This window comes from Gadus macrocephalus, chromosome 17 (assembly GCF_031168955.1).
Source record: "Gadus macrocephalus chromosome 17, ASM3116895v1".
In the NCBI taxonomy this organism is placed as follows: Eukaryota; Metazoa; Chordata; class Actinopteri; order Gadiformes; family Gadidae; genus Gadus; species Gadus macrocephalus.
In genome coordinates this window covers 8112023-8133074 of record NC_082398.1, presented here as the reverse complement: position 1 = coordinate 8133074, position 21052 = coordinate 8112023, and the positions used below count along the sequence as shown (strand labels likewise).

The window sequence follows — 21052 nt, the reverse complement described above, 5'->3', positions numbered from 1 at the left end:
TACATGTTCACTATATAGATACCTAGATACATGTTCACTATATAGAGATACATGTTCACTATATAGAGACCTAGATACATGTTCACTATATAGAGACCTAGATACATGTTCACTATATAGAGACCTAGATACATGTTCACTATATAGAGATACATGTTCACTATATAGAGACCTAGATACATGTTCACTACATAGATACCTAGATACATGTTCACTATATAGAGATACATGTTCACTATATAGAGACCTAGATACATGTTCACTATATAGAGATACATGTTCACTGTATAGAGACCTAGATACATGTTCACTATATAGAGACCTAGATACATGTTCACTATATAGAGACCTAGATACATGTTCACTATAAGAGATACATGTTCACTGTATAGAGACCTAGATACATGTTCACTATATAGAGACCTAGATACATGTTCACTAGATGTGCATTATGTATGGATGTGTTTCAGTATCAAGGAAGCCTCCAGTCGACCCAGGAAGGAGTTCACTCCAAAGCCCAGAATGACCCTGGAGCTGCTGCCCCCCAGCAAGAGCCTCAACGGGGGCTCCACTCCGCCAAGTCCCCCAGCAAATCTACTGGTAGGCTGCATCCTAGGGGATAGGAAGCGTCCTAGTGGATAGGAATCGTCCTAGTGGTCAGGAATCATCCTAGTGGATAGGAAGCGTCCTAGTGGATAGGAATCGTCGAGTGGACAGAGCATCCTAGTGGTTAGGAATTGTCCCAGTGAATAGGAAGCATCCTAGTGGACAGGAAGAATCCCAGTGGATAGGAAGCATCCTAGTGGAGAGGAAGCATCCTAGTGGACAGGAATCATCCTAGTGGACAGGAATCATCCTAGTGGTTAGGAAACATCCTAGTGGATAGGAAGCATCCTAGTGGACAGGAAGCATCCTAGTGGAAAGGAAGCATCCTAGTAGATAGGAATCATCCTAGTGGCTAGGAAGCTTTTGTAATGCACATGCAAACAAACCACAATTAAAAGAACAGTCCAATTGTAGGCGTAAGTCTATAAAACTGGAAGTCATTTGCAAATGGATTTGCTGCATACTTTCCCTTCATATTCCCACCTGTACGCTACTCCTTTAAAGGGGACCTATCATACCACCAGGTGTGAGTGTGATTAGCCATTACAAGCCGTTTTCAAAATGTGCAGCATTGTGACATCACAGGTGGGCGTGTCCACCTAGATGTGTGACGGATAGATGAGCAACGTTTGCTACACTGTAGGCTGGTAGACTGGTCTATCCAGCACACATCTAGGTGGACACGCCCACCTGTGATGTCACAATGCTGCACATTTTCAAACCTGCTTCTAATGGCTAATCACACTCACACCTGGTGGTATGATATTTCCTCTTATATTATATTTCCAAATGTGTGTTCATGAGTTAAATATGTTGAATGTAAGGACTAATGAGGGGGTATTTAGGCCCAATCCCATTTCTACCCCTTACCCCTTCCCCTTACCCCTTCAAAACAAGGGGGAGGGGTAAGGGTAAGGGGTAGAAATGGGATTGGGCCTTAGTACTGAACTACCTAACTGACTCCTCCCTGCCCAGCGCCCCTAAGCCAGCCGTGCTGCCGGGCGATCTACGACTTCGAGCCGGAGAACGAGGGCGAGCTGGGCTTCAAGGAGGGTGACATCATCACCCTGACCAATCAGATCGACGACAACTGGTACGAGGGAACCATCAACGGCCAATCAGGCTTTTTCCCTATCAACTACGTGGATATTTTGGTGGCACTTCCTCAATAGAGCCCGCCCATCCCCCCCCCCACCCAAACCAATCAAACAGCATAGATCTGCCTGTAATTGAATCGGTAAAAAGTCCCTCCTCCTTCTTCTTCTTCTTCTTCTTCTTCTGTGTTTTCGTGCGCTTTTTCCCTGACACGAAATACCCCCTTTCCCCTGGGTACTGTGGCAGCGGCGGGGGGGGGGGAGAGACGGTGAGACGAAGCCATGAGGAAGATGATGAGAATGGAGAGGACAAAGGCTTAGCGGCGTGTTTGTGTTTGTGCATGATGTGTGTGTAACCTGTGTTCCCTTCAGCACCTGTAATGTTACGACCATGCAGCCTTTTTTGTCTTTCAGACCAATCCCCGGTGGTTGGCGTTCTGTGGTTAACTTGTCGTGTTGCTGTGAGTCCTTGGTGTGTTATGGCGCCCCCTGCTGTCAGAAACTAGCCGGCCGCTCCAACCATCGCAGAACTCAAACATGTTCTCTTACGTCAGGCTTGCTAGGGTTCCAAATGTATCAGCGCACGTGTTAATCGAACTGGGGCCGACGGACGGTCAGTCAGATAGTCAGACAGATAGTTGGACAATCCAAGAGACAGACAGATTGATGGTGTGTGGGTCCATGAGGTAGCCTTTCACACACCATCACACACCAAGCCAAGCAGCCAATCAGGAAAGAGATATCCTGGAAGGTTACCCGTGCCTAGTTGTGTAAGTAATAAGGTGTCTGTTGTGTGTTGGGCTCGTATTACCTTGATGGTTACAGGTTAGATTAACCATGAGGCTTCTGTTGCTCCACTCCTCTGCTCTGGAGCAGTGGGGGAGTTTGGACCAGACGCCAGGACTTCTACGGGGTCTCCAACATAAGGAGGGAGGGTTGAACTTTGACCTCTGATATAAACTATATACCAGGGCTCATGAATAGAAGAGGGTTTGACACAGAGAACCCTGTTCTGAGTTACAGCAAAAGTTACAGCAAAAAAATTATTATAATAACTTCTCGTGACCAGGACAATAAGCGATATTGCTAGAATAAAACAATATATTCCATAGTATATAAATCTATATCAATCTATACATGTATATATTCTTAAGTTTATATATATACATACATATGTATCAATATAAATATATATGTATATATATTTTACTTTTGTTACCAAAGCACATCAGCAGAGACAGCAGAGCCAGAACCAGCAGCGTCTTGTTGCCTCATCCTCCTGAAGACTGAGACTTTGTCCAACGTCGTTCAATTGTTCCCACATACCCTATATAGTGACCACTATAAAGCACACTATTAAGGGAACAAGGCAGGGAATAGGGGCAAATCGGACACAATTTTGCGCATCAAATCTATCAGTGTGACGTATATTGGTCTTCTAAACAAGCCAACGCGTTTGAGATGACACCAGATGTAGTGCTGCATTCCGATAAAACAAATGGAATACCTCAAGGTATTCTATTGAGGTATTGAGGTATTGAGTGCACTAAATAGGGAAACAGATTTTTACACCGAGATGTGAACTTCAGACAACACTTCAAAATGGGGATGCCCCGAACAGTGCTCTATATAGGGCACTAGAATGGTGCTCTATATAGGGCACTAGAATGGTGCACTATGTAGGGAACAAGTGGACCAGTTGGGACTCTCTTAGTGTATTTCTGTGTCGTGGTCGCATGGTTAATGCGTGCTGCATGGGGCCACAACCTTTTGCTGCAGGGAGGGCCTTTATCTTGAAACACTGTCTATGTTACTGTTTAGTTTCAATGTGACTGATTTATTATTTATCATCTGTTGTTATCGTTGGTGTTTTCTACCAACTCTTTTATTTCGATTTTTTTTACTTTTCTTAGTTAACAGGATTATTTTAACAGCCTTGAAATATTTTTTATTTTTCATTTTATTTTCTATTTTTCCATCTTTCCAGTTTCCTGTTGTTAACCTCCTTGAGAAACAGTACTTAACCTCCTCCAGATCCAAGGTTTGGGGCTCTTTAGGTCTAGTCTAATAGTGTCTAATAACTATATATATATATATATATATATATATATATATATATCGTACCCATGTGATGATTGTTACTTACTCAAAGAGAAAACCCTGAGAATCCACCTACATTTGACTGACAGCACATGTGGCAGCAGCAGGGTCATCATTATGTTTCTTGGATGCGTGTCGTGGCTATATATATATATATATATATATATATATATTAATGTGATCATTAGCCTATGTGTCTGTATATCTACAGCTTGAAAGTATTTATTGACTTTGATTTATTTATTTATTTATACACAGTTATACCTTTAGGTATTGGAAACTGTTCCGGTATTCACAGGCAGTACACCTATAGGTGTTGGACGGCTGTGGGTTAAAACCAAGTATTGAGGGCAATCTGTTAGCATATGTAAAGTATTAAACAAGAAAAGGGTTTTTAATGTTTACTGCTTGTTGTAATGCTAATAATAAATACAGACGTACGATTGCTTGCCTCTGTTGTTGTCTTAAAAACCATAGGATACAATATAATGGAATAAAGCATAAAGGTCCACTTGATTTCTGTAATAAAGTTTTGTATCTCAACCACATGGAAAATGAAAAACCCAACAGAAACAATATTGCCATCGCCTGGATGACAATAATATTGCAACAACATGCCTTTAGAATTACAGCCTTGTATTTTTAGGTCTCACATTTAAACACACATTAATAAAGCAGGGGGAACATTTGATCATGAAAATGATGTAAAACATACACAAGGGATCTTCTACAAAAACCCAGTTAATAAAACTAAGATTCAGTGTAGGTATTAAACAATGTGAAAATGAGCCATTTCGGTATATTGAGCATAAATCATGAATTAAAACAAAGACTCCCACTTTGTATCCACTGTCCTTACAAAATAACATAAATTCAGGCAATACGGTTACATCTAATGAACGAAACGCCAATGAATCTGCTAACGCCATCGCCCACAGAGCCGCCAATTTGTTCCGTGCAGTAAACCCAAGCCTCCAGCGGGAGGCGCTGTGTGCTCTACTCACAAGCCCACAGACTTGACCTACTTTTCAGCAACACACACACTCGGATCCCTTCCCCGCATTGACAACCAAGACAGGAACGAGGAGGGAACAAGTTTTCACCGAGACCCAAGCGACGTAACCAGAAGAAAATGGACATGAAGAAAAGGGTATCTCTGGAGCTCCGGCACAGGGCGCCGCCTGATGTAAGTAGAGCCCGGCTTTGTGTTGCGGTTGGCCCGGGAGGGAGCGCACCAAATTCGCGGGACCTCCACTCCACTCCCGGGGAGGAAGGAGAGCACATGGGCGCTAGAAACACCCCTGGGGCCTGGCTAGTGTGTGGGACGAAATGCTAACGTTATCTGAAGTTTGTGAAACGTTAAATGTCCAGCATTTTGTGGATATATCGTGTTGTGGAGCCCTTCTTATATAAATGATTTAATAAAGAATCCCCAAGATGGATCCGCGGAGCTGTAACGTTAACGTAGCGTCGCTTGGTGTAATGGCTTCTGTGGTCGTCAGGAGCCGTGGCGTTGTTGTGGCCTACTTCACGTTTTGTTTGTTCAATGTTTCCTATTTGAAACGAGCGATCAGGGTTTACCGTTATTTGGTCGGCTGGTGTCTGTGTATTAGTAGTTGTACTGGTTATGATAGTTAGTTTAGGGTTATAGCGCGGCTCCAGACATTAGGCGGCACCGCAGCCATGCGCGGTAAGTCGCATGCTGTTAGCTACCACGGCTAACTGGTCCCTTAAATATGTAATAACTTGTCTATTTGAGTCCTCACATACACACAACGAGCTCAACTCTGGCCGTTAAGGATAGGTGGCATTAATAATGTCGTGTCGACGGGAAATAAAACGTTGGGATTTCGTTCGCGGGCCGCCGAGGTTATCGCGGCATTACATCACGTGGGCTGGGAGTTTACAAACAGCGCCTCGGTCAGGAAGCGTTCCAATAGAAAACCACCATGCCTCATTCTCCTCGCAGGTAGATGCACTAGGACGCGTTCCAATAGGAAACAATCAAAGCATTCCCGCTACAGTTGTATACACGAGTAGCGTAGGACCCGTTCCAGTCTACAAACACTGCATCTCCCTCGGAGATGCAACAGGTTGAGATTATATACGAATCTGACAAAAGCCAATGTTAAAACCGTAATGATTTCAATATTGTAAACCTTTGGCATAGTTATTTTATGAAGTTTAGATCTATTCATTTAGTAAATTTTTGCCAAATAGATGAACACCAGAGGTATAAAAGAAGAACAATACATTTACATTTACAAACCTCTAGGATAGCTCTTGGAAACAAAGTGTGCTTCTTTAGGGGAGGTACGTAATGCAGGGTGTTACCAGCCTTGTCTGTAATGCGTGTGTGTCTCCAGGTTCAGGAGTTGGTTCTTGATAACTGCCGGAACAGCGAGGGCCGCATCGAGGGTATCACGCAGGAGTTTGAGAACCTGGAGCTGCTCAGCCTAATCAACGTGGGCCTGGTCAGCGTGGCAGACATCCCCAAGCTGGACAAACTGAAGAAAGTGAGTAAACGCCAGCAGCAAACACTGATGGACCTGCTCTGCTGAAGTCTCGTCATATAATTCGTATGATAACGTCTTGAGAGTGTTAATCTCGCGTTTTGTCCCCCAGTTGGAGCTGAGTGACAACAGGATATCGGGTGGTCTGGAGGTGCTAGCGGAGCGGTTGGTGAACCTAACGCACCTCAACCTCAGTGGGAACAAGTTCAAGGACATCAGCACCCTGGAGCCTCTGGTGGGTGGAGCTAAGCTGTTGATCATCTGATTATCTGTACTATCATCATCTGCTCATCGCTGCTCTACTGCAAGCAAGATTTAGCAATTGTGCTTGTCTGCTACTCGACTGTAATGTGCAGTTAACTTAATGTGCTAATCAACTCTACTGTTTGTATTGGTTATCTGATCAGGACGCTATTGAGCTATAGTTAGCTTAATGTGCTAATCAACTCTACTCCTTGTTTTAATTTCCTGATCGCTGCACTACTGTAACCTTTAGTTAGCTTAACATGTAAAAGCCAATTTAACTGTGAGCTATCGTTAGCTTAGTGGGATTTTCAAGACGTGGCGGCGAAAATTGCTAAATGTGCTAACGCTAGGCAACAGATATAGATAGCTTAGCATGCTAATCACTTCTCGATTGTCGGGCTTGTAGCTTAATATGCTATATAGAAGCTAAAAGCTGGTCTATTGGGTCATGCATTAATGTTGTGATCCAAAATGCATTGTGGCCGAGCAGAAGAAGCTGCCGCAGCTGAAGAGCCTGGACCTGTTCAACTGCGAGGTGACGAACCTGACGGACTACCGGGACTCCATCTTCCAGCTGCTCCCCCAGCTCACCTACCTCGACGGCTACGACATCGACGACTGCGAGGCGTCCGACTCCGACGGCGAGGGCGACGGCGTGGACGACGAGGAGGACGAAGGTGAGCGAGCGAGCGCGCCCTTAGCGTAGCCTCTCGGCTCTCTTCTTAGCACGGTGGGCTAGCGTCGTGGGCTCCGGGTGCTTCCTTTAGCATGGCCCCGCCAACCCGTTCCTTCAGAGTAGCCACGGAGCGCTCCTCTTAGCCTTCCTGCCGGCTCGTTGTACTAACGGGCGCACGCTGTCTCCTCCAGAGGGCGAGTCGGAGGAGTTTGAGGAGGAGGAGGAGGAGGAGGACGAGGAAGACGTTGTGGCCGTGGAGGAGGACGATGACGACGACGACGACAGTGCGGAGGACGAGGTGAGTCGCGGGGACGGCGGAGGGTGATGGTGGAGGAGACGTCTGATGAAGGACGGGGGGCAGTATGGGGATTACAACAGAAGGGTGGAGGTAATGGAGGAGGGTGGGGGTTATAGGGGGCCAGTGCTATGGGGTGATGGTGGAGGTATGACGGGGATAGTTTGGGTGGTGGAGGAATGAGGGTACTGACGTTGGTCTGTGTTATCGCCACAGGAGACCGCGGTAAACGGAGATGCAGACAGTGACGACGACGACGATGCAGACAGCGACGAGGATGAAGGTGGGTGCCTGTTTGTTTTGGACCCTCCCATTGAGCTGAACTGGAGTCCCACGGGTCTGATACAGCGCGTGTGTGTTTGTGTGAGCGGGGGGCTGCCTGTCAAACTCACACACTAGAAGATATATTGACGTGGTCATTGATTTGTTTTCTAGATGAAGACTCGTCTCCTGCTAAGGGCGAGAAGAGGAAGAGGGACCCTGAAGACGAGGAAGAGGAGGAAGAAGATTGATGACCAACCAGCCCCTCCCCCTTTCACCTCTGACCTCATGCCCTCTGACCCCTCCCCCTGTCACCTCTGGGCTGAGTTCCAATTCTTTCTAACTCATATGAGCTGAGGTAATGGCAACATAGTAGCCATTAGCCCCACAAGTCTTTCTCCATCCTCTCACTTCCTGTGACATGACTGTTGCAAGGCAACAAGTGATAGTTTTCCCCACATGGTTCTGTTTGTACACCCCGTGACTTTAACCAGAGGTCATGGCCTGCGAGTTATTCAGAATGGAACGCAGCCCTTAAACTCCCTCCCCCCTTCACACACATACAAACATACACACAAACATACATATACACAAACACACGCACACACTTTGATTCCCTGTGTTGAGCTACTTGTGCTCCCTCGCCCCTCTGACACCGGCCTGGGACCAGTGTTGAGTGACATGACATCACAGACAAAGGGCCAGGGTTTGTGACCTCATAAACACTGGCCCAGTGTTTATGACCTCACAAACGCTGGGCCAGTGTTTGTGACCTCACAGATGGGGGTTTTCCTCGTAGCTCAGTGCAGGAAGCCCCTCCTGCTTTTTAAAAGAGTTATTTTTTCAGAGTATTAGTTTGTTTCTGGTGATTGTGTGTGGTGTACGGTCCCTCGTGGTTTCTCCACCACTTCATTTGACTACTCGTGGTTGTAATTTTTTTTTTTACTTTCTGTAAGTTAAATGGAAAAACAAACAAAAAACCTATAAATGAACTTTGTAAATAAAATCTTAACATTGTGCTCCTGTTTTGTCTCTTATGTTTGAATTTTAATTGGTAGATAAATTTCTTAATGCAAACTCCTAATTGGTTGATCCCCTGGTCTGGTCAATGACTAACACTTAATTTATCATCACATAATACAACGTGTGGTTCAATCCAGGTTTAATATGAGTGAATTCCTGAATGTATTGGAACAAACATTAAAACAAATGGGATCAATAACCTTTTCGATTGTAGGAGCTAGCGACATTGGATGAATGGTGCTCTGCGGGCTATTCTATAGGCTGATACAGTAATGTGGAATCTGGTTGGTCAGCAGGACGTCCTCATGTTCCTGGCGTTCCTGATCTGCATCTCCAAGGAGGTGATCTTCTCCTGCAGAGACCAGAGAACCAGCCTGTTGGTACTTCAGTCTAGTACATTTAATCTGTGCACCCGCTGGTGTTTGTGTGTGCGTTAGAACCTCTTTCTGGTTGAGTTCCTCTCTCAGTTCTCGGATCTCCTCCTGCTGTTTGTAAAACACCTGCAGGAGCTGCAAAACACAAACACGTGTCTCACATGCCTCTATTACTCGTTCATATCGATACGCATGATGCTTCGTGACGATGGTTCCATGCAACACCAATTTAATTCATTTCTTGCACTCGTGAAACACTAACAAACTTACTATGTGTGTACACAGTAACACTGCTACTACACATGGACATAGATACACACTAACACACACACACACACCGGGTGTAACTATAAACATGTGCAGTATCAGTGTGTTAGTGTGTATCTATGTACATGTGGAGTAACACAGGTAATAAACACGTCCATAGATACACACAATATTACTACTAATGTTTATAGTTCCACACACACACACACGGTGGAGGTGCCTGGCCACCTGGCTCTCGTTGTGTGGCGGAGGGCTCTCCTCTGGCTCGCAGCAGTGGGGGATGATGCGGTAGGCCTTGGGCACAGCCTGGGTCTCATCGGGTTGCCAGGCCCACAGATCGCTGCCCGTCCTGGGGTACTTGGCATCCTGGTAGGCCTCTTGCTCCTGGAGGAACGCCTGGAGAGCGGAGAGTGGATCAGCCGACGCTGTGTGGACTGCAGATCCCTGCTGACACACCTGCAGGTAGAATAGGACGTGTTACCTCTTCAACTGGCGACACTTCGTTGTGGACGGCCACGAGGCCGACGGGACAGCCCTGGGGCTCCAGCTGCGTCTCCGGCCCGCGGTCAGGGGGGGTCTCTGGGTAGGGGTTGGCCAATCTAGTCCCAGGCCTCAGGGACATCAGCATGGGGCCTGGTAATCACAGACACATATTTTATTTCTTCGACTAAATAGTAGCGCTGCACAGCATTTCTTGACTGGTGAAAGATACAATGTCAGCCATGCTGGCCCCGGTCCTGACCTCTGTTGAGGCCAGAGAGCCACTGTTGAGCCGTCATGGAGGCTGAGTTTCCTGCTGTCAGCGGGTACAAGTCCTCCTGGAAGACACCTGGCTGAGAGAAAGAGTCACCATCTCTTTTGGTCATGCATCTTTCTTTTCTACTGCATTCTCTCTCTCTCTCTCTCTCTCTCTCTCTCTCTCTCTCTCTCTCTCTCTCTCTCTCTCTCTCTCTCTCTCTCTCTCTCTCTCTCTCTCTCTCTCTCTCTCTCTCTCTCTCTCTCTCTCTCCATTAAACTACATTAAACTACATTTAACCAATATTTCCATTAATTCAATTTCAGAAGAGGTGGGCTAGCACGGACACTAAACCTTTATATTCCTTGGTGTCTACATGCAGTGTGATCTCCCTCCCCAGGTACCTTGCGCGCTCTCTCTACCAGCATAGAGACAGGCTCCACCAGGTGTTTGGCGGAGATCAGTCTGTAGAAGCGGAACAGCTCACCCGACCTCACGTCGAGGCCCCGCTTCGGCATCACCCCTAGAGGACAGCAGGGGTCGCCACACTTGGTGTTAGCGCAGGGTTTTTCCTTATGTCCATGGGTTTTTCCAACTGCGCTATCACGGGACCACTGGTGGTACGCGAGGGTACTGCAGGCAGCACCAGAGCTTTTATTGTTGAACTATTGACACATTTTGGAATGATTGGATGAATAAAAAATATATGGAAAAATAAATCTACTATAAATACTGTTTGGGAAATATTGTATAATTGTATTACGATTTCATTTGATTTCATTAAGGTGTCTCCTTGTGCATTCCATCATATATGTTCCATTGTAATTTGTTTGCTAAATAAACACACAAAAACGGTGTTATATATATTATGTATGAAAGGGACGCTGGCACTCTTTACCCAGCCACTTCATGGTATTGATGATCAGGTTTTGAGACCTTTCGCAGACCTTTTGTCGACCATCTCACATATGGGTTGGTCTGCGAGGGTCTTTATGAAAATTCACCACTGTGTGTGGTGCTTTAGAGTGTATTTTTTTGTGTGTGTGTAAGAGTGTGTGTCTGTCTGTGTGTGGGCGTTACCAAGTCCTTTCTGAGGAAGCTGAGATCTGAACTGGTTCAGGAAGACGACGAATGGCTTCTCTGAGCTCACCTCATAGTACCGGATGTTACAGTCGCCCTGTCAACCAGGGGAGGGAGAGAGAGAGAGAGAGAGAGAGAGAGAGAGAGAGAGAGAGAGAGAGAGAGAGAGAGAGAGAGAGAGAGAGAGAGAGAGAGAGAGAGAGAGAGAGAGAGAGAGAGAGAGAGAACACTGACTAACACTAAAGTGTGTTCTTCTGTCCTAGTGGCCACACTTAACATGTCAGACATGCACAGATGAAAAACGAACAGTAGAGCTTGAGAGAGGATCGTGATGAAACCCCTCCTCCAACCAGGATGGACTGCAACATAATCATTGAGTAATTTCATCTGTGTGTCAATAGTGTCCATGTGTAATTCAAAGACTGAACAATATGAGTGTGGCTGTTTAAGGAGTGCTGTTTACCTTCCCTGCCAGGTACAGCATGTTGGTGTCCGGGTCGAAGAACGGAAAGAGCACCCCACCCGTACCGTCCAGCTCCTCCTCATACAGAGGTTCTGACAAGTCACGCTACACCCACACACACACACACACACACACACACACACACACACACACACACACACACACACACACACACACACACACACACACACACACACACACACACACACACACACACACACACATACACACACACACAAGCACGCTATCATAGTCATACCAATTATGTTTGTTTACGTGTCTGACTGCATATGTTTGTGTGTGTGCATGCGTGTGTGTGTGTGTGTGTGTGTGTGTGTGTGTGTGTGTGTGTGTGTGTGTGTGTGTGTGTGTGTGTGTGTGTGAGCATGGGTGTGTGTGTGTGTGTGTGTGTGTGTGTGTGTGTGTGTGTGTGTGTGTGTGTGTGTGTGTGTGTGTGTGTGTGCCACTCACAGGGTCCCAAAGTGTGATCTGTCTCTGATTCCAGCAGGAGAAGCCAGTGGTCAGGAGCATCTTCAACGCCCCCAAATACACAACCTTACACACCCTGTAGGAGGGGCTGGACACCTACCCCCCCACACACACACACACACACACACACACACACACACACACACACACACACACACACACACACACACACACATTCTCATCTCGGGATGGAAAGCAGGAACTGGATGATCCAAATATTAACTAATAGTCACTTGGTCGTTGTTGTTGTTGTTGTCATCCTAGTTACCTGTGTCGACCCAGGTTACCCAGGTTAACTGGGTTACAGTTGCCAGGGTCAGAGTTACCTGGGTTAAGTTTACCTGGATCTGGGTTAACTGGGTAAGGTCACCTTGTTAAGGGTTACCTGGGTCAGGGTGACCCGAGCCAGGGGGAGGGGTTACCTTTGTACAGGTTACCTGGGTCAGGGCTACCTGGGTCAGGCATCCTGGCTCAGGTTACCTCGGTAAGGTTACCTTGTTAAGGGTTACCTGGGTAAGGTCACCTTGTTAAGGGTCACCTTGTTAAGGGTCACCTTGTTAAGGGTTACCTTGTTAAGGGTCACCTTGTTAAGGGTTACCTGGGTAAGGTCACCTTGTTAAGGGTCACCTTGTTAAGGGTTACCTTGTTAAGGGTCACCTTGTTAAGGGTCACCTGGGTAAGGTCACCTTGTTAAGGGTCACCTTGGTTAGGGCTACCTGGGGCAGGTGTCCCGGCTCAGGTTACCTGCAGGACGGCCCCGGTGCGGGGGTCCAGGAGCCTCAGCCGGCGGTCCTTGGAGGTGAGGGCCAGGCGGCTGCCGTCGGGACTGAAGCAGGCGCAGAGCAGCAGCATCTCAGCCGGCCGGGGCTGACCCAGGGGGCTGACCACCACGCGCACCGGACACCTGAGGACCGGCCCGCCCTGGGACACGTCCCACAGACACACCTGGGGGGGCGGGGGATATGTCACCTTTCTCCCTTACTTCGAGATTTTTACGTGGTTCATTTTTATTCAATATTAATTTTCACGTTTCTAATTGATTTGGCGTGAGTTCAGTGTGATATTCAAAGTGTATTATTATTGTGTGACATGTTATTTTTAGTTAATTTAAATTGTTAACTGCTTGGCCATGTACTTGATTATTAGAAATGTCTTTTAATTTAGAGAGGTACAGAGAGGGTGATATAGCGACAGAGGAAGAGAGCCCCCTACTGGTGGACAGAGGTCCAATCAAAGAGCAGACCTTGTAGTCATAGGCGGAGCTAAGGAGCAGGTCTTTAGCAGTTGGATGCCACTCGATAAGCCCCACCCTCCTGGAGTGACCAATCAGAGTCTTCCTGGCCTGGGTCAGGTTCTGACGAACTCCACACACTGGAACATCCCAGATCTTCACCTAACACACACACACACACACACACACACACACACACACACACACACACACACACACACACACACACACACACACACACACACACACACACACACACACACACACACACACACATAATAATACACGTTTCATATCACACTAAACTCACGCTAAATTAAGTATCGTTAAATAGGATGAATCAACTCAACACACACACGTACACACGCGCACACACACACGTGCACATACACACGCACACACACACACACACACACACACACACACACACACACACACACACACACACACACACACACACACACACAGAGGCAGGCAGACATACAGCCAGACAGGCAGGCTGCTGGTACCGTGCAGTCCTCTGAGCAAGAGGCCACCTGGTGGTCATTGAAGGGACTCCACTTGACGTCCAGAACCCTGGCTCTGTGACCACACACCCTGGGCTGCTGTGGGTCCAGGCGCCCCGTCTGGCCGGGAGACACAGAGAGGGGGAGAGAGAGAGACACACACAGAGAGGGGGGGAGAGAGAGAGAGAGAGAGAGAGAGAGAGAGAGAGAGAGAGAGAGAGAGAGAGAGAGAGACAGAGAGAGAGAGAGAGAGAGAGAGAGACAGAGAGAGACAGAGAGAGACAGAGAGAGACAGAGAGAGACAGAGAGGAGGAGAGGGAGAGACAGAGAATGAGAGAAAGAGTTTTATATCTACTTTGTTTTTTCATTATAATATTTATTAGTTGTGTGTCCATCCCTTTATCAATGAACAGATTGCAATAAAGTAATTTTAAAAGAGAGAGGAGAGAAAAGGAGGAGGAAAGGAAGAGAGGAAAGTAGATTAAGAGGTCAGGGAGTGAGGACACAGGAAGTGTTTACATGGTGGATGGGCAACACCAGGAAGGATCCGCCCCCATTGCACTCGGTCACCACGGCGATGAAGCAGGGGTTGACGGAGCAGTAGTGGTTGTCATGGACACTGCGGGTGATGGAGACATCATTGTAACAATGATCCCTGGAGGCGGGCTTACCCTGGACCTGAGCCAGCCGTGAGCAGAACATCTGGTGAGACACAGAGAGGAAGATATATAAGAAAGATAGTGGATGAGTGTAATTGTATGAGTGTGCACGTGCATGCGTGTGTGTGTGTGTGTGAGCGTGCATGTCTGTGTTTGTGTGTTTGCGTGCATGCGTGTGGAAAATCTTCTTGGAGGACCTCAGGGATTATTTGGCCTAATCAATAATGTAATCAGCTGTTGTGGCTGCTCTTATGATCTATCAATAATGAAACATCATGTCCAATCACTGACGCGAAATTATTCAGTTTACTTCCACACATGCAAACACACACACACACACACACACACACACACACACACACACACACACACACACACACACACACACACACACACACACACACACACACACACACACACACACACACACACACACACACAGATGACTGCCTTCCTTCTGTTGTCCTTTCTAAGAAAATTACTTGTTCAATATTTAATTCACATCTTTACACAAACACACATACTCTCTCATTAAAAATGTATTTTAATTTCCAGGTGTTGCAAATAACCTGTGACTGCCGCTGATCTTTAGGGGCAAAGATGAGTGTTGTGAGGGAGAGATGCGATGAGTCACCAACTGTAAACTTCACAGGAAGTTAAAACCACAATCACAGCGCCTTCCTCAACCCACACAGACATGCAGGCATTTTTGTTAAATATTCAATTTGAACCTCCATTGGCATTCTCATCACGCTGCCAACCATCATTATCAACACCAACATCAACATCATTGTCATCCTCGACATCATCATCATCACAACCACCACCATCATCATCCTCACCTTGACCACTGTAGTGCAGATTTGTCCTCAATAAATAATAACTGGAATTTAAATCAAACTAAGCAACGTAATCAAAATAGCCACTGAGGCACCAGTGGGAAGAATCTTACGCAGTGTGGGCAAAGAGTCAACTGTCCAGTCGGGATCTTGGTTTTCTGGAGGTTTATGTTCCGGTGTCACAAACAAACAAAACAAATGGAACTTCCCGCCACATCTCATTTGTGTCTCTAGTGTAGCTGATAAAAAACCATGACCCTTCCCAGTCTTACCTATGCCGATCTACCTTTATATATAGGTTAGACACCCGGTGTGCCCCAGCTGCCCAATCAATCAAAACAAAAGCATTAACAAACTCAACTTAACCTTTTACAATACAAACGAGAAAATAAACATCAAATAATCATATTATTTTATATCAAGCAAACAAACTAAATCTTTTATAATTAAATCTTACAAATGCATAGCTCCAACAACCACCATCATCATTATTCCCATCATCATCATCATCACAACCACCACCACCACCTTCATCATCGTCACCCTACCACCATCATCATCATCACAGCTAGCATCACCATCATCATCCTCACCTTGACCACCTTCATCATCAATATCATCACCACTGTCATCTGCTATGGTTTGTTTCTCCTGCTTCTGATTGGCTGAATCTCTCTTACCTCTGTTGTTGTCTCTCGGGGCCGTCCCTTCCTGATCCTCAGTCAGAAGCCATCAGAATACTACAGCATATAATAGATACTACTGCTCTACATGCGGATACTACGAATACCGCAAATACTACTGTATTAAAGGACGTCGCCCACAATATGACGGCCTTCATGTTGTTCTTCGTACAAGTACCAAATACTAATGCTAGCTGAAGATACCACCTTACTATCTACTGAGCTAAACTAGTACCGCAACTAGTTCTGCTGCTCGTACGACAACCATCACCCATCATGCTGTCACAACCTATGACTGCTCTAAAGGGCTGACTGCTGTGAGTGGGTGTGTGTTTGTGTGTGTCTTTGTGTGTGAGTGTGCTTTTGATCCATGACGTCTAACTCCCTCTCACATTAGCTGTGTTCTCCATGCACGACTGGTCGTCTACAAAACCTCTCTACACCTGATACCACGCACGCACACAACATACACACACCCACAGACAAACCCACCGGCACACACGCACGCCGACACTGCACAAACGTACGCACGCACGCGCGCACGCACACAAACACACAAACATCCTGATCAATCGATGTGATCAACTTGAACAGACCATCAATTATGACTCTCTAGAGAATTACAAGCTGATCTAAAAACAAATCAAATCTAAATACAAATGTCATTCATAAATTCACACAGTAAACATATTGTATATCAGATCTTTATTGTGGGAATGTTTGGTGAGATCTTCATCCATCCCTGCTCTTCCTCATCAAAAATATTCAGACAGACAGCTAGACAGACAGACAACAGACAGGTAGACAGACAGTCAGTGTTATCTCTCCACAACCTTTGTGTGTCATTGTCAAGGCTGAAGGAAACCTGAACACGTCCTATTAATATACCTGCAGTGTAATCTCGTGTCGGTGTAGGGTGCTCCATCATTACATTACAACAGAAGTAAAGTCCAACAAACACGCAGTGCTAAATCCTGCCAGGGGAGGGCGCTGTTCACTGGGATTACAGTTTGTCACTTCCACATAATTACTTTAAATTGTCCTTGGGAATTGGGCTGAAGCAGTACCTGTTGAGATGGTCAGTTCTGATTGGCTAACTCTGGGAGGTGGGCGTGGCCAACTTCCAATCAGTACCGTAACTCCATGGTAGGCTGTGAGCACGTGCACAGCCAACCAATACCTGAGGAGGAAAAAACATCTCATCACACCACAAAATGACATGACATGCAATGACATTAACACGGTGTGACATCATGACATGACATCAACACGGTGTGACACCATGACATGACACGACATGTCATGATGGGACATTTTCATGATGCGTGTCAAGACAAGACATGTCGTGCTGCGCGTCATGACGTCATCATGGGGCGACACCACCGTTGTTCCTGAGGGGCCTACCTGTGCCCGTTGGATCCTCTCCACATCGCCCAGACTGCAGGCCAGGTCGTAGCCCTGCTGGTAGTACTCTATACACCTGCTGTACTGACCCTACGGACAGACAAACTATACACTGACCTGCTGTACTGACCCTACGGACGGACAGACAGACAAACTATACACCTGCTGCATTGACCCTACGGACGGACACTCTATACACCTGCTATACTGAGCCTGCAGACAGACAGAAGGACATACAGCCTGTCTACCTGACATTCGTAGGAGGCTCCCAGACTCATGTAGGCATCCTGCAGGTTGCCTTGGTGACCGTGGATATGGGAGACGTCAACGTACTTCTCCAGGTACTCTACTTTCACCGGAGTGATCTGCTCACTGACACACACACACACACACACACACACACACACACACACACACACACACACACACACACACACACACACACACACACACACACACACACACACACACACACACGCACACACACACACACTCTGTATATGTATATTTGTCATACATCTCTGTAGGGACAGATAGTGATAAGACAGACAGACAGACCTCTGTGAAAGAGCTTTATAGGTTTTCCCCAGGGCATCTGTATCCTGGAGTAGTCTGAAGTTCTCCATGGAAACCGTCAGAAACTACAAACACACACAAACACAAACACACACCATGATCATTCCACTGGCTGGGAGCTCGCCTTTGGGAAGTCCCGATTCAAATCCATATGGTAAACAACAGATTAATCGACTGTATCTGATATCATTATATGGGTATCGTGATGTAAAGGCTAGAACCTCCAAAGCAGAGGAGTGGTCTCCTGTTCTCTGATAGGCCAGTCCCAGTTTATAGGCCGCCTCCCCTTTAACACTGCTATCATCACCTAGAACACACACACACACACATACACCCACACACACACATACACCCACACACACAAACAGTCACAGTCAAACAGGTTTCTGCAGAGCAGTCATACAGAAACAAACAAACTGATTGTCAGAGCGCACTGCGTCAGTATCTGAGGCGGTGAGTATGGGAGTGTGTAGCACTATTGTAGGCTGTGAGTAGTACAGTGAGCGTCCTAGAGTGTGTATCGTTGTGGTAGGCAGTGTGTAGGTCAGTGTGTAGCCTACAGTGTGTAGCGGTGTGGTAGGCTGTGTCTGTAGTACAGTGTGTAGCCCACAGTGTGTAGCGGTGTGGTAGGCTGTGTGCAGGTCAGTGTGTAGCCTACAGTGTGTAGCCTACAGTGTGTAGCGGTGTGGTAGGCTGTGTGCAGGTCAGTGTGTAGCGGTGTGGTAGGCAGTGTGTAGGTCAGTGTGTAGCCTACAGTGTGTAGCCTACAGTGTGTAGCGGTGTGGTAGGCAGTGTGTAGGTCAGTGTGTAGCCTACAGTGTGTAGCCTACAGTGTGTAGCGGTGTGGTAGGCTGTGTGTAGGTCAGTGTGTAGCCTACAGTGTGTAGCGGTGCTGTAGGCTGTGTATAGGTCAGTGTGTAGCCTACAGTGTGTAGCGGTGTGGTAGGCTGTGTGTAGGTCAGTGTGTAGCCTACAGTGTGTAGCGGTGTGGTAGGCTGTGTGTAGGTCAGTGTGTAGTCTACAGTGTGTAGCCTACAGTGTGTAGCGGTGTGGTAGGCTGTGTGTAGGTCAGTGTGTAGCCTACAGTGTGTAGCGGTGTGGTAGGCTGTGTGTAGGTCAGTGTGTAGCCTACAGTGTGTAGCGGTGTGGTAGGCTGTGTGTAGGTCAGTGTGTAGCCTACAGCGTGTAGCGGTGTGGTAGGCTGTGTGTAGGTCAGTGTGTAGCGGTGTGGTAGGCTGTGTGTAGGTCAGTGTGTAGCCTACAGTGTGTAGCCTACAGTGTGTAGCGGTGTGGTAGGCTGTGTGTAGGTCAGTGTGTAGCCTACAGTGTGTAGCCTACAGTGTGTAGCGGTGTGGTAGGCTGTGTGTAGGTCGGTGTGTAGCCTACAGTGTGTAGCGGTGTGGTAGGCTGTGTGTAGGTCAGTGTGTAGCCTACAGTGTGTAGCCTACAGTGTGTAGCGGTGTGGTAGGCTGTGTGTAGGTCAGTGTGTAGCCTACAGTGTGTAGCGGTGTGGTAGGCTGTGTGTAGGTCGGTGTGTAGCCTACAGTGTGTAGCGGTGTGGTAGGCTGTGTGTAGGTCAGTGTGTAGCCTACAGTGTGTAGCCTACAGTGTGTAGCCTACAGTGTGTAGCGGTGTGGTAGGCCTCGTGCAGGAGCTTTATGGCTCTCGGCTGGTGGACAGGAAGCTCAGCCAGACGGATGTACACCTGCACCAGGAGTCTGCTAGCCTGCTCCCTCACAGGTCCTCCTCCCTCCATGTCAGCCTGCTCTCTCACAGGTCCTCCTCCCTCCATGTCAGCCTGCTCTCTCTCAGGTCCTCCGTCCATAGGATCACCCTGATCTCTCTCAGCCTCAGCCAGCTGCAGAAACCTCTCACTGTAGCGCCTGGCCTCCTCCAGATCTCCTGCACAACACAAGATCATATGTATGGAAGATATATATATATACACATTAATATATATATATATATATATATATATATCATATATATTTTATACAGACCCATTAACAGTCAACATTACGATTGCCTCTAATTGTGAGTTGAGACTTTAGACATTGAACCAAACTGTTGGCAACACCAAAATCAGCTGTTGATTCGTACCTGGTTGTCATCATCGATATTGTACCAGTGGACCCAAGCTCGACCTGATTCCCATCAACACCAGGAGCGGTTCAGAGCAACCAGTGGTCTTTATGAATGAAGGCTATGTAACGGTGGTTTTGTATTTTTGTATTGTATCCAAGCGTCTTACATAGTGGTCGCAAACATAGCTCTCATTGTATATGATGTGTACATGATTATAGATATTATTATCTATGCTTGCTATTATAATATTAATAATACACAATACCACAGATGTACTGATCTTTTAAAAAACAAGAGATTTCGAAATGACCCAGCATACTCAGGCAGATGACCTTAATACAGACTTTGTTCATCACTCTTCCCATGGCTGTCCTTGGCTCTTCAACCCACACACTTCCCCAAGCGACCAGGCAGCACTAACAGGTTTGTTTGACTGAGCGGATAAATCTTTGGGGAGGAGGCCTTTGGGACTAGGGTGGACGACACTGTATTTAAAAGTCCAATGTAAGGTGTGTGTGTGTGTGTGTGTGTGTGTGTGTGTGTGTGTGTGTGTGTGTGTGTGTGTGTGTGTGTGTGTGTGTGTGTCTGTGTGTGTGTGTGTGTGTGTGTGTGTGTGTGTCTGTGTGTGTGTGTGTGTGTGTGTGTGTGTGTGTGTGTGTGTGTACCCAGCTGGAGGTGGAGGACGGCCAGCCTGCTGGTGACCAGGGTCTCATGGTGGGCCGAGGGGAGCCGGAGGGCCGCCTCCAGGCTCCGCTGGTAGAAGTGGAGACTGATCCACTGCTCCTCTGGAGCCCACGGCCGCCCGGCTAGAGACAGGTGGCTAGCACACACACCGGCCCAGTCACC

General features: G+C 47.0%; 4 protein-coding genes across 4 annotated transcripts in view; 2 read left to right on the top strand and 2 right to left on the bottom strand.

Moving 5' to 3' along the window:
• Nucleotides 1–435: 435 nt before the first annotated feature.
• Nucleotides 436–3213, top strand: LOC132475735 (endophilin-A1-like). Its single transcript, XM_060077017.1, has 2 exons — nucleotides 436–600; nucleotides 1582–3213. Exons 1-2 carry the CDS (start codon nucleotides 456–458, stop codon nucleotides 1776–1778), a joined length of 342 nt encoding a protein of 113 aa, XP_059933000.1. The 5' UTR covers nucleotides 436–455; the 3' UTR covers nucleotides 1779–3213.
• A 1601-nt stretch (nucleotides 3214–4814) lies between these two features.
• LOC132475732 (acidic leucine-rich nuclear phosphoprotein 32 family member D-like) lies at nucleotides 4815–8810 on the top strand. Its single transcript, XM_060077011.1, has 7 exons — nucleotides 4815–4986; nucleotides 6167–6316; nucleotides 6426–6548; nucleotides 7050–7236; nucleotides 7427–7533; nucleotides 7747–7813; nucleotides 7966–8810. The coding sequence occupies exons 1-7, from the start codon at nucleotides 4933–4935 to the stop codon at nucleotides 8040–8042; spliced, it is 765 nt and encodes a 254-aa protein (XP_059932994.1). The 5' UTR covers nucleotides 4815–4932; the 3' UTR covers nucleotides 8043–8810.
• Nucleotides 8811–9014: 204 nt separating this feature from the next.
• On the bottom strand, nucleotides 9015–16522 carry coro2ab (coronin 2Ab). Its single transcript, XM_060077001.1, has 14 exons — nucleotides 16139–16522; nucleotides 14480–14662; nucleotides 13964–14080; nucleotides 13467–13616; nucleotides 12968–13168; nucleotides 12206–12319; nucleotides 11735–11839; nucleotides 11272–11368; nucleotides 10596–10714; nucleotides 10198–10288; nucleotides 9937–10088; nucleotides 9684–9851; nucleotides 9255–9323; nucleotides 9015–9166 (listed from the first exon to the last, which is right to left on the bottom strand). The coding sequence occupies exons 2-14, from the start codon at nucleotides 14660–14662 to the stop codon at nucleotides 9104–9106; spliced, it is 1629 nt and encodes a 542-aa protein (XP_059932984.1). The 5' UTR covers nucleotides 16139–16522; the 3' UTR covers nucleotides 9015–9103.
• Nucleotides 16523–16816: 294 nt separating this feature from the next.
• The window catches only part of ttc29 (tetratricopeptide repeat domain 29), a 6380-nt gene continuing 2144 nt past the window's right edge, over nucleotides 16817–21052 (bottom strand). Inside the window, exons 6-13 of the mRNA XM_060077010.1 lie at nucleotides 20872–21051; nucleotides 19742–20023; nucleotides 18343–18428; nucleotides 18104–18186; nucleotides 17794–17917; nucleotides 17546–17635; nucleotides 17209–17321; nucleotides 16817–16918 (exon numbers count right to left, since the gene is read on the bottom strand). Coding sequence (XP_059932993.1) covers nucleotides 17235–17321; nucleotides 17546–17635; nucleotides 17794–17917; nucleotides 18104–18186; nucleotides 18343–18428; nucleotides 19742–20023; nucleotides 20872–21051 — 932 coding nt within the window. The 3' untranslated portion in view covers nucleotides 16817–16918; nucleotides 17209–17234. The remainder of the gene's footprint in view (nucleotides 16919–17208; nucleotides 17322–17545; nucleotides 17636–17793; nucleotides 17918–18103; nucleotides 18187–18342; nucleotides 18429–19741; nucleotides 20024–20871; nucleotide 21052) is intronic.